Below are 11,869 nucleotides of genomic sequence, written 5' to 3'. Positions count from 1 at the left end.
AGAGAGAGAGAGAGAGACAGAGAGACAGAGACAGAGAGAGAGACAGAGAGACAGAGACAGAGAGAGAGACAGAAATACAGAGACAGAAACAGAGAGACAGAGAGAGACAGGAAGACAGAGACACAAGTCTCCCTCAGTTCACGTCCTAGCTCTCCCACCTTTGGCTAATGCTCATTTGGGCCGCATTGGTTGGTTGTGGCAATGATACAGAGCTCTGGGCCCAGTTGCGTGGGCATGCTATGAACGGGACGAGACCATGCAAGTGAGAAGGCGAGAAAACCTGAGCGCACTAACGGGCAGCGGCTGGTGCTGCAGTAAAAGGCTGAGGTTGGCAGTGGAGGCTGCAAGCGGGTCGGCTCTTACCTGACCACCTGCAAAAATGACAGGGGTGGAGGCGGGCTTTGGGCGGTAGGGGATGGTGGCACCTTTCGGTGGGGACTAGGAAAAGGGACAAGGAGAGGGAGAGAGAACATTAGAACAGCTTTCCGGAGATGCCCGTCAGAAGAGAGTCAAGAGAGCGCAGCGACCGAGGGGGACCAGCAGAGGCCAGCGGGGAGCCGTCCGCCTTCCTCACTCAGAGCGCTGGGGGATCCGCAGGTCAGTCCCTCCTGAAGCGCATCCAGTAGAGGGCAGCTGCGATTCGGACCCCAAAGCCGGCCGCAGAGCGAGGAGGGTGCGCTCTCATTTCGTCTCGCTGGGGAGACTTCGCCCACATTCCCTGCCCTGAGGCTTTTACCCAACCATACTTTCTCAGGTTAGTCCCCCTACTTATCCTCATGACGTCTGTCCTACGGGAAATCAGAGACTGATCAACCCCATTCCTAGAATCTCTCCTGCGTCCGAAGGTCACCAACCATCTTCCCCTCAAGTACAGGAGTTCTGTAACCATAGGCTTGGCTCTTTGGTGTGGCATCAACAAGGCTTGTTTTCATATTTCTAGCATGTGCCTCCACAGCTGCTGACTATTGGGAAGAAAAGCATCTTCCAAACGCTTAGAGAGGTGACTGGTGAGCACCAGTTATGTTCTCCTGAGGCCACCTGAGCCTTGGCACCCACTTGTAGAGGGCTCTGTGCCAGGGTTGGTGAGATACTTCATTAATCTGGCCCCCCTGCTGCCTCAATGCCCAGGAGGAGAAAGGGGATCTTACTGACATTCTGGGTGGAATGTTCACCACACATTTCTCATGGATGACACTCTCAGCAGAAATGATGCCTCCAATGGGAATTGGAGAGGGCATGGCTACTGCACAGCAGATTTGTGCTGAAATGAGAAACCTCTGTTTTTCATGGCCCAGAAAAGCAGCGAGTTCTTAAATGAATCATGTTCCAGGATGTTTCAGGCCCTGAAGGCCACATCCAAATCCTGATGAAATCAACTTAGAGACATAGCCACCTAAGTCAGTCTACACAAAGAAACAGGTCTAAAACAGGCAGTTGTTTTCCCCCAGAAATGACTTCTTCCCCATACACATCTTGCCCTGCCCAGCCTAAAGTGTTGGTGTATAATAGGCAAGTAGATGGGATGCCAGGACAAGACAGGATGGGAGGAGCTCCATCCCTATCACTATGCACCAGCACCATCCTGCCAGGAGCGTCTAGCCTGTCCTTGTTGTGTAGACATGACCTGAGAAGGCCAGCTTTGGCCCAAGAAGCCAACTTTAACTTGGAGTGCCATTTTTGTCAAAACAGAGATTTGTAGAGTTCTATTATCATAAATCAGCACACTCACCATTGAGCCCATCTTATGTGGGACACTGGCTTTCACCTGGTCTTCGTCTCTATAGCTCATTATTTTATGAAGTTTAAGAGACCAATGTGGTGGTTCACAGGGGCCTCATGGAGGCTGGGGTGGGCCTAGAGTTAGTTCTGAATATTACCAGACCCCTTCCTCCCCCTTCAAGTACCTCTCATGGATTCAGAGGCATATAGGCATATAGACCAGAGTGAGGATTTCTTCTACCACATCTCCTACAAGAGGTCAACCAGTATGTGCTTGGAGACCATGGATGGTGGGTAATCTGTTCCCTTTCAAGGAAATCCCTTCCATTTTTTCATTATCGGGGAGCTCTTCCTACCTCTGGGCACCCTCCACTCAGAACTCTAGTTCTGCCCTCCAGGGCCAAATAGAACAATGGTAAATCCTTCATGACAATACTTCAGGCTTGAACAATGCCCTGACATCCCCTTTCAACCCTGTTCCACACACCCAGTTTGCTAAACTGATCCTTGCATGAACGTGATTTTAGTGCTTCTCACCATCCTGGTTGTCTTTTTCTTTGGGTTCTTCTCTCTCATTAATATTTAGTAAAACTCTTAAACTGTCATGCCTAGAATCCAGCGTCCAGATGTGGTTTGGACACTTGTTACATGGAGTGTGGGGCGAATATGGCAGGGAAGCCCAGTGAATACAACTCAGCTTTCAAGAGGACCTAGCTAAACTGGGTTACCTAGTCCTCTAACTTGTGTTGGCTCTCCCACCCCACAATATGAAGGACTGGGTACTCCTCTACCACTGAGTTCAAAAGGTCAGCTTGGGGATTTTGTGGCTTTCATTTCTGTCACCTTCACTGTGCCATTCCTATCTAAGCCTTGTCTCGGTGACTTATCTTTGAGAATAAAATATAACCTGGGCTCACACACATAACTGACCTGACCATTTTTCCTGATATGGTTAAGTTAGTGTTCAACCTGTGGATTCATTACCAGACAACAGAAATAAAAACACAGTGAAGTAAGCCAACTTGAGTCTCTGAGTAGACCAGGTCAGAGCTGAGGACCCTATAGATGGAAGTCACAGTGAAATGAATGCCTATGCCACTTACCCACATGGGTTGTTGAAGGATTTTCTTTTCCAGAACTTCCCTGAAATAGGGGTTTTGTGAAGAGAAATCTGACCTCTCTTGCTTCCAAGGTTATATGAAGTAAAATTTGACTCATGAAACCCAAGGCCAGAGATGAATGGCAAGGCAGCCTAGCATCTTTGATTTTCCCTCCAAGTTCATTTTTCGTTCTAAAGTCAGTGGGCCATTACAATACCCTGACCATCCTTCTCTTTGTGACATGATGTGTTTTAACAATTTAACCCTTAATTATATCATCACTGTTTCTTCTATATCCTTCTCAGGGAAGATATTGCTTTAGAATTGGGAGGGACTGCCAATTTCCAAGGTACACAGTGACACTTCTTGAGACTCTCCATTATTCTTCCTCTTTCCATAACACTTCTGAAATCTGCCTGTCCCATTTCTGTATGCACTTCTTGGAGTTGGCCTGGTAGGCACCACCTTCTTCCCTATTCAGATGGAGATCAATCTAGTTGGGGTCTGGCTTTTCTTCCAGCTCAGTGATTCTGTGGCATTTTAACATTTTGATGAGCTTCTCAAGGTAAAAATTGGATCTTCTTGCTTTGTAGCTTCCCACAGCACTTAGCAGACCTTCCCCTGCATATAGCAATGTGGACAATTGTGATGTCTGGCTGTGCCAAAAGGGCTCAGTTGGGACCCACTTTGGATAATAAAAGTCTTTTTTCTTGCTCTTCCAGCTAGGGTGAAAAAGATTTTTTATTTCTTATTTTCTCATTAGTTAATATTGCTTCTGTGGCTTGGGAAGCTATGATTATGTGATCAACCCCCCTTGCTATTTTCTTTGACCCTGTCATAAGCAGCAATTTGTGTAAGGTTTCCAAAAAATTTTACTTTAGGCAAGAGGATTTAACTTTACTTAGACAAGAGGATTTAACGAATGTTCCCCAAAGCCTTTCTCTCATAGCTCATTTGGTCCTTGGCTTAGAGGACTATACTAGTGGACTCATCAATCTGGCAGATTCTAAACGGGCCTCAAGTAGGGTCCCGGGGACATAATGTCTGCACTATCCAAGACCAATTTCTTCGAGTACAAAGAGGGCACCAGCAGGTCAGTTACTGAGGTATGGATTCTTTGAGCGTAACATCCACAGTGGGCAGAATGACAGAAAGGGGGAAGAGGTTAAGAATCATGCTGCTTTTAGACTGTCTCCAAACGTGAATTATGTGATTGTACTCTAGAGATCAGACGTTTGTCCGATCACCAATATGTTGATGTATTATGGGGTCAAAGGACTAATATCTTTCTTAATAGTTTCAGTATAAATGAAGCTTGAAGACAAGCATCAGGGCAAAGATGAGTCCAAGAGACAAAGGAAGGAGTTTGTAGAGTTGATCTTACCCTGTGCTCCAACGTAGTTGAAAATGACATTTCCTGGGAACTTCGGGATGTCACCTGGCAACACTTGCGATGATCATATGCAAAATGACTAGGAAGATAATCACACCTCATGGGTCAACATTGGTTGGAGAGGATAGAGTAGAGATAGGCTATGAAGCCCTTGGCAAGATCTCCCAAACTGAGTGAACAAGTTTTCCTAATAGAACTGGAAATTTCAGGGATCCCCATGAATTGGGGGATGGCTGAACAAGTTGTGGCTTGTGGTTGTGATGAGATACTACCGTGCTGTGAGAAATGATGAGCTCAATGATCTTAGAAAGGCATGGAAAGACTTGTATAGAATCATGAGAGGACCAAGAGAACACTGTATATAGTAACAGCAATCTTGTTTTAAGAACAACTTTGAGCAACTAAGTCATTTTACTATTGTAAATGTACAAATTAAAAATAAAGGATGCATGAAGAAGGACACTATCTGTATTCAGAGAAGGAATTGGTAAATAGACGTATGTATGGAATAATTTTACATATATGTACCTACTTGTGTCTAAAGGTAGCCATTTCTAGGATGGAGGGAAGAGGAAGAAAAACAAAGAAAAAAAGAAATTTCCAAATATACCACAAAATTATCATGGAGGGCATCCTTAATGCAAATATCAGAAGGAACAAAACTTGCAGACTATGCTGTAGCATCAGTAGCATCCTTACAATCACATCACACAACTGACTGGACTGAGGAGGTGTGGAGAAGACACAATCTAACTCTGTTCATTATGTGTTGATTATAAAAAAAGAAAAAAATGACAAACCTGGAAGGCTCTCCTTCCAACTAGGCATCTCCCATAAATGTATTAATATCCCATTATATGTCTATGGCATGGGCAGCCACAGCCACTTGCAACATCAAGCAAGGCATAAACCAGGAGGGTGCATGCTTGCCAGAGTTGTGTGCCATTGCCATGGAGGACAACCTGTGCAGCCCTACCCAGATGGAAGAACCAGTCCCTAGAGATGGTGAAGTTCTCTATATGATACTGTCTCCCATGACAGTGTGCTGGCTGCACAGAGCCCCAGGAAACTATGGCTCCTTGAGAAAAGCATGGCCTGCCCAAAACACTAGTCCTGTCAGTCCCCACAGGGCACCATCAATGGATGAGAGCTGCACATTGCCCAGATGACTTGCAGCTACATAGGCAGCCCAGGGAGTCATCAAGTACGTCTGTCTTAGGTCCTCCAAAGGGGCCGTGGTCTGGACCCAAAACAGAGCAGGGAGAGGAGACCACGCTGGGTGACGTCTGAGGAATTGTTCACTTCTTCCAAAGGCCCCCGCGTTGCTCTCTGCTCTGCTCCCAACCTGCTACTTTGAACCCTGTTATTCTTCCCATGGTTGCTTCTGAGGGCAGAGACCATTTCTGATATTTCCCTATAACCCCAGTGCTTAGCTCAGTGCTGGACGCCTAATAAAAGTTTAATCAATGCTTGCTTATTGACTATTATTTGATACTGATGCTTGAAGTCAGGGAATCATGGGCCACCCTGATTTCAGAAGAGTCAAGATGGCAGTGGAAAGTCTCAGGGTGGACGTAAGCAAGTTGTGGGCTCTCCACCCATGACCCAGGCTGCAGAAGCAGTGCCATGTACGACAGGATCGGGGATGGGGCAAGTCCTTGGTGGGAAAGGCAGGGTGTGAGCACAGCCCAAGAATGACAGTAGTATCTGTGACACATTGAGTCAGGGGCGGGGGAGAGAGTCTCTGCAGATATTTTGTAGGACTCAAGGATTAGGCAGCAATGAGACAGGATAAGAAGGTGGGAGTGGGTTGTGATCTGGCCTAGTGGAGGGAGCGCTGTCACAGAGGAGATCACAGATCCATCCAAGTGAATAAAATACATATGATTGGCCAGCTCTCTAAGTTAATACACTGTCAAGGCAGTCCAAGCACATAGATGTACTAGTTCATACGTTCCTTAGGAAGACTGTGATGATTTGCCTAAAGAGGAAAATAATTCTGATGAAAGTGATGGTCTTGTAGGACAGACCCATGCAGTCAAGGAAGACCAGCCCAGTGTCCGGCAGAGTCAGCCTGAGACTCTAGAGTGTCCCCTTCTTAGGCAGAGGACTGAGACCCTGCCTGCTTCAGGTTTTGAAGGGGAATGTTAGGAAAGGAAACAGGCAGGGGTTTTATCTTTTCCTGTAACACAGTGAACAGTAAACTTCAAGGGAAATATCTTCCTTGAAATAATTTAGAGTACAACGATTTAAAAGCCCTGGCACAGAGGAAGGCTTAAGAGAGGCAACAGTAGGTGCTGCACAAATTTCAAGCCTGGCTGAGAATCAGGACAGAGGGTCCTAGACCAAGAACTGGACGAGGCTTGAGAGGTTGCTGAGTCCAACCTCTTTTAGTACAGATGAAGAGATGGGTCTGGACTGGGGGTGGGGTGGGGTAGCTTGTTCAAGGCCACAGATGGAGAAAGTGCCACAAATAGAAAGAGCATTGCTTTATTTCTTCAACAGCTGAGAGGACGATCCACGAACGATGTTTCAACATTAACTTTGTTTAATTTTGTTTGTTTCTCAAGAGATAAACAATGAGAAGTGACCATATCAGGGCAGGCTGCTTGCAATGAAAGTATTCTTTGTTGTACTTTATAATGCAGAAAATGTCACTTTATCAAGATTGAGATTTCCCGTACTGTTAAAATGGAACCCAGGGTGCGAAGCACCCACTGCCCCTCCACTGAAGCTCTTGGCACCTTTTCTAGGTGTCTGAGCTGAACTAACATAGTGGGAGTCCAGCACTGGAAGCCCTGACACGAGGTATTTCTTGTTACTGCTGTTATTAATATTTATTATTATTATTCTATGGACTTGGGCATAGAGGGGTCACAGCTGCTGCAAGTGAGAGGAGGGAAGGCGTCTGTGAAAAATTGAAGACGTCAAGCACAATGAAAGCTGATTGTCCTTATTTGATTGGTCAGAGGTACATGACCCTTTTACTTCACTATTTCCTTCATACATCAAGGGCTTAAACCAGGTTCACCAAGATCAGATCCTTGCCCCATGACAGTATACTTTCGACTTGGAGCCCCAGAACCTCTCTTCTGCCACAGGAAGGCCACTGGAATCAGAGGAAATAGTGACAGTCTTGCAGCTTGATGCATGACCTTCTCTATGCGCCACCACTTGGGTCTCTTTTCTTTCATAAGTGCCCATTTCAATTTGCTATTGACATGATACAGTGAATAAATAATGCAAAGACTGAGAGAGAGGAACATCCATGCCTCACTTGTACCTTCTTTAGTATTTCCTTCAGACATGCAGTCTGGACATTTTCCTAAGAAACACGTTTCCCCTACACTTCAGCTCTTGGCATGGTGACCAGGGCAGAAATCGTCCTATGGGTGCCATCTTGCTGTCCCTTAATTAGCCCACATTTCTCTTCTTTGGTCATCGATATCCGTTTTAATTCCCATAGCAATTTGCTAGGATCTTGGATTGTAGTGATCTCTGTACTCATTTTCTTCCATTGTCCAGCTCCTCACTGTCAGGTCCTTGAGAAAAGGAGCGAATGACATCCTTCTCTGTCTCTTAAAAATAGGTGCTCAGTGGTCCCCTGCCCTTTACATTAAGTCAGTGAAGATGCAATGGCCCAGCTATTTCAGAATCCTAACCACAGTCCCACTTTGTTAAACCCCAATCTTAGTTTTCTTCACTGTGAAACTGCCTCGAGAGCTTCCTCTCTCTCTCTCTCTCTCTCTCTCTCTCTCTCTCTCTGTCTCTCTCTCTCTCTCTCTCTCTCTCTCTCTCTCTCTCTCTCTCCAATTCTTCTGTCCTTTAATATTCTTCCTAAAGAACCATTTCTGGCATGTGTATTTCTATCATCCTTAAGACCAGGACATGTCTGTGAAGCTTCCTGGTAACCATTCCCTCTAGCTTCTACAAGATTCCTTATTTTTCTCCATTTCCCCAATTCAAGGGGAGTGGCTTGCTTTTAGTCCATGTATTTTTTTCCCTTTTACCAAACAGCATGAAATATTTGAAGGTATGTGTGTGTGTGTGTGTGTGTGTGTGTGTGTGTGTGTGTGTGTGTGTGGTGAAAGACACCAAATGCAGCCACGGTGGATTTGGCATTCGGTATACGGGTCTGACCAAGGAGGAAGCAGTCACTGGGTGACTCATTGGTTCTCTCCTAGGTCCATCCCAATTACTCCAAAGCTAGATTAGTTTGGGTAGAAGCAGAATTACAGGCCCTCGGCCTGGGGCAGAGTGGGGCTACACAATGGTTTCCTGAAATTTACAGTTGATTCCTGTCAATGTCCCATGTGGACTAAGATGAAGCCACACATGAATGTGAATGGCCTGAACCCAGGTCCCCAAATGTAACGTCTCCATGTGCCCCAAGAGCAAACGTCTAGTCTGACGATGAAAAGGAATGCTACCAGGAAACGAGAAATGATTCGACCCACGGGTTGCGATCAATGGAAGCAATCAACGGCTGCTCAGTGCTTTGTAGGGTGAGAGCCGCTATACATTACCCCCACTGTCACAGACTGTACCTCCAGCATCACCACACAGATCTGTTTGACACACTGGATGATGGCATCGGGGGTCCCCGAGATGGTCACTGCCCGCTCTGTCGAGTTGGGCAGCATGTCCCCTGCCACTTGAACCTGAGCACCTGTAGACTGGAAAAGCGAGGAAATTGGAAGAAGGAAAAAGAGAGAAAGAACACTGTTGGCTCAGCAGAAATGAACAGGCAAACTGTTTCCTTGAGATCTCCATCTCTGCTTTAAGAGGCATACCACATGGTTTGTCTTTAGCCAATTCCATACATGTCCACTTAGATTTGCAAGACAAAATGAACAATTTTCTTCATATCCCTCCCAAATGACCACTTGTCTTTAAACATCAATCTTTGCTACCCTCTGTACTATTAAAAAAATTACAAAGTTCTCCTTTTCTTAATCTTGATTTGAGGGAGGAGCCCTGATGAGGGCCCTGGCTGCTTTATTTGATATACAGAGATAGAGTAAATATATGGTGGCAGAGATAGGAAAAAAATTAGGTTGGCAAACAGAACAGATGGGGAAAGGTTAAGTAACAGCCTTGAGAGAAATCTTACTGGAGGGTTAATTGTCATCATCAAATATATGAAACTTCATCTCCAGGATTACACAGTAAGAGGAAATGGGTCTAGATGGAAGCTTCAGCTATAAAGGAGAATGTTGGATTATAAAGGCCAGAGTATCTATAATATGACTTAGAGCTGTGAGAGCTCTTAGAGGTCATCTCACCCAATCATTCCATCTTAAATAAGAAGAAACAGAACCCAAGAAAGACTAAGTGACTCTCCCAAGGTCACAAGGTGGTCAGGATTGGAATCCAGGTCCTCTTTTCACTGCCTCACTCTGGTCTCCTCCACAGAGAACGATGTCTGTGGCCTTTTCAGCCATGTGTCTACAAGGCCATGAAGGAATGTAAAGGCCTTAGTCAAAAGCCCAAACTTGATGCCAAGGGAAATAAGAAAGAAACAACCACACATCCAATAAAACAGGGGAAACAGAGAAATAGCATAAGTCATGAGGAATGAGGTGTTTGGTGTGCATAGTGAGAAGGCATTTTGGTCTCTCATTTTGTAGATTATACAGCTGAGGCCCCAAGAAGAAGCAATTCACCCCATATCAAATCACGTGTGAGTGTCAGGCCAGAGCTCATCCCCTCCCACTTCATTTCTCTTACCTAGGGAGAAATCTAGACCAGGAGACCCATGAAGTGAGAAAGTGAGAAGGGACCAGTGTTCCCTGACTCATCCAGCTGACCCAGCTCAAGCCCATGGGGCTGCCCTGTAACCCACTGGACCTTGACTGCTGATGAATGGAGTCACTTGGGGTTCTGAGTTAGCAGGGCTGTTTCATCATTGTCTGATCACAGATTCTGAGTCACAGATGGACGTTAGAGGCTTCATCCAGCACATGGAGTATTTGGCTCAAATGATCTCTCTGAGGCCCCCACAGCTCTGAGATCATATGGCAGGAGGAGGTTTTCCCCACCCCCAGGTTTCAGCTTTGGTGTGTGTGTGTGTGTGTGTGTATGTATGTATGTATGTATGTGTGTATATACATGTGTATGTGTGAGAACATCTCCTCATTTTTACTTATCCAAACTCTCCACTCACCTCCTTCAAACTCAAATCCTCTTTGATTAAAAATCCATGACCTTATGAACCCCTTCAATCTGGCATCCTCAAGACCTCACATCATCAGAACACATCATATTCATGGATATGTGGGTCAGTGATGTCTTTCATGGATGCATATTTTATGGGTATTGGTTTTTGTTTGATTGTAAGAGTTGAGAGCAAGGAAGAGATTTGTGGTTGGGATTATGAGTGTGTATATGTGTGTGTGTGTGTGTGTGTTTCTCCCCCAGGACACCTGGAAGTGTGTCCTTCAATCAGTCAATCAATCAATAAACTTTTATTAAGCACCTTAAGTGTGCCAGGCACTGTAAGAGCAGGTGCTCAATAAGTTTTGATTGATTCACCAGATTTTTGCTAAGAATCATGGAAAAGAACTCTGTTTCACGTGGAAGTGTCTGTCTTCCATGCAGAGTAGCAGACTTGCCATAGCACAGAGCTTTTCCAACTGTCTGAATCAAAGAGAGGGTTCCCATTACCTCCCGGATTTCCTTGATCTTGGATCCTCCTTTGCCAATCAGTGACCCGCACTGGCTGGCTGGGACAACCAACCTTAGTGTTACTGGGGGCTTACTGGTCGCCGTGCTGTTACTCATGGAGTTAATGATGTCCTGGGGATGGGAAGAAGAAAGAAACAAAGGAAGGCTTGATTACAGGCTGTGGAATATGCCCCAATTATGCTAGAAAGCAGTCAGGTGAACCTGTGATGTAGCTAAGGAAGGAGCTGGAGGAGTCACCCCTCAGTCTAAAGGGCTTCCCAAGCCCCTCATTGTCCTTGGCCATGAACCTTCTGCAACACTGTTGGTGCCATTTACACTGAGGAAGAACGGAGACATAGGAACTACCTTAAATGGCCTCAGTGCCCTGGAGTCCTCCTCTGACAGCTCATTGTGGCATAAGGGTTCTTCAGTCCATCCATCAAGCAAAAGCATTTGTCAATAGTCTCTTATGTGCCAGACACAGGGCACATAAATCCCAAAGGGAAACATCCCGTACCTTAGAGGAGCCACCACTCTGCCCCCTACTCCTTGCAGACAGCGCCAGCAGAGTGGACCCCACCCTGAACAGGACCAGCTAGGCTCAGTGGACCAGAGGGGGGCAAGGACTAGTAGTGCCCTATGACCACTGGCTCTGGAGTCAGAGGGCCTGCGTTCATAGCTGACTCTTGGCTGTCACTGCCTGTCTGACACTTCCACCTCATCTGTGAAACAAGGAGGCCGGCCCTAGTCCTAGAGTTAGGATCCCATGTGCACCTTCCCCTTCCTGGGTCTCAGTCTCCTCATCTGTAAAATGGAGGGACCAGAGTCAATGGTCTCTGGAGGCCTTTCCAGCTTTTGATCCAGTCATGAATCCTGAAGATGGTCTATGGAAGCACTGAGGGGTCTGTGCCAATGCAGAAGACTGTCCACAATAAAGAAATGCCAAGTCTTCTGGAATACTTTGGGCTGGTACCCTGGCTCTGGTGTGCAC

The 11,869-nt window shown here is 46.0% G+C and overlaps 1 protein-coding gene across 1 annotated transcript in view; it reads right to left on the bottom strand.

Moving 5' to 3' along the window:
- PCBP3 (poly(rC) binding protein 3) overlaps window positions 1-11,869 on the bottom strand; it is a 368,694-nt gene that overhangs the window by 33,500 nt on the left and 323,325 nt on the right. The window contains exons 9-11 of the mRNA XM_069100309.1: window positions 10,879-11,010; window positions 8,760-8,888; window positions 295-438 (exon numbers count right to left, since the gene is read on the bottom strand). Coding sequence (XP_068956410.1) covers window positions 295-438; window positions 8,760-8,888; window positions 10,879-11,010 — 405 coding nt within the window. The remainder of the gene's footprint in view (window positions 1-294; window positions 439-8,759; window positions 8,889-10,878; window positions 11,011-11,869) is intronic.

The sequence above is a fragment of the Petaurus breviceps genome, unplaced genomic scaffold, assembly GCF_028583685.1.
Source record: "Petaurus breviceps papuanus isolate PSGF00001 unplaced genomic scaffold, PetGlider_PUasm1.0 387, whole genome shotgun sequence".
In the NCBI taxonomy this organism is placed as follows: Eukaryota; Metazoa; Chordata; class Mammalia; order Diprotodontia; family Petauridae; genus Petaurus; species Petaurus breviceps.
Note: the sequence above shows the minus strand (reverse complement) of the source record. Positions and strands in the feature narration are given on the sequence as shown.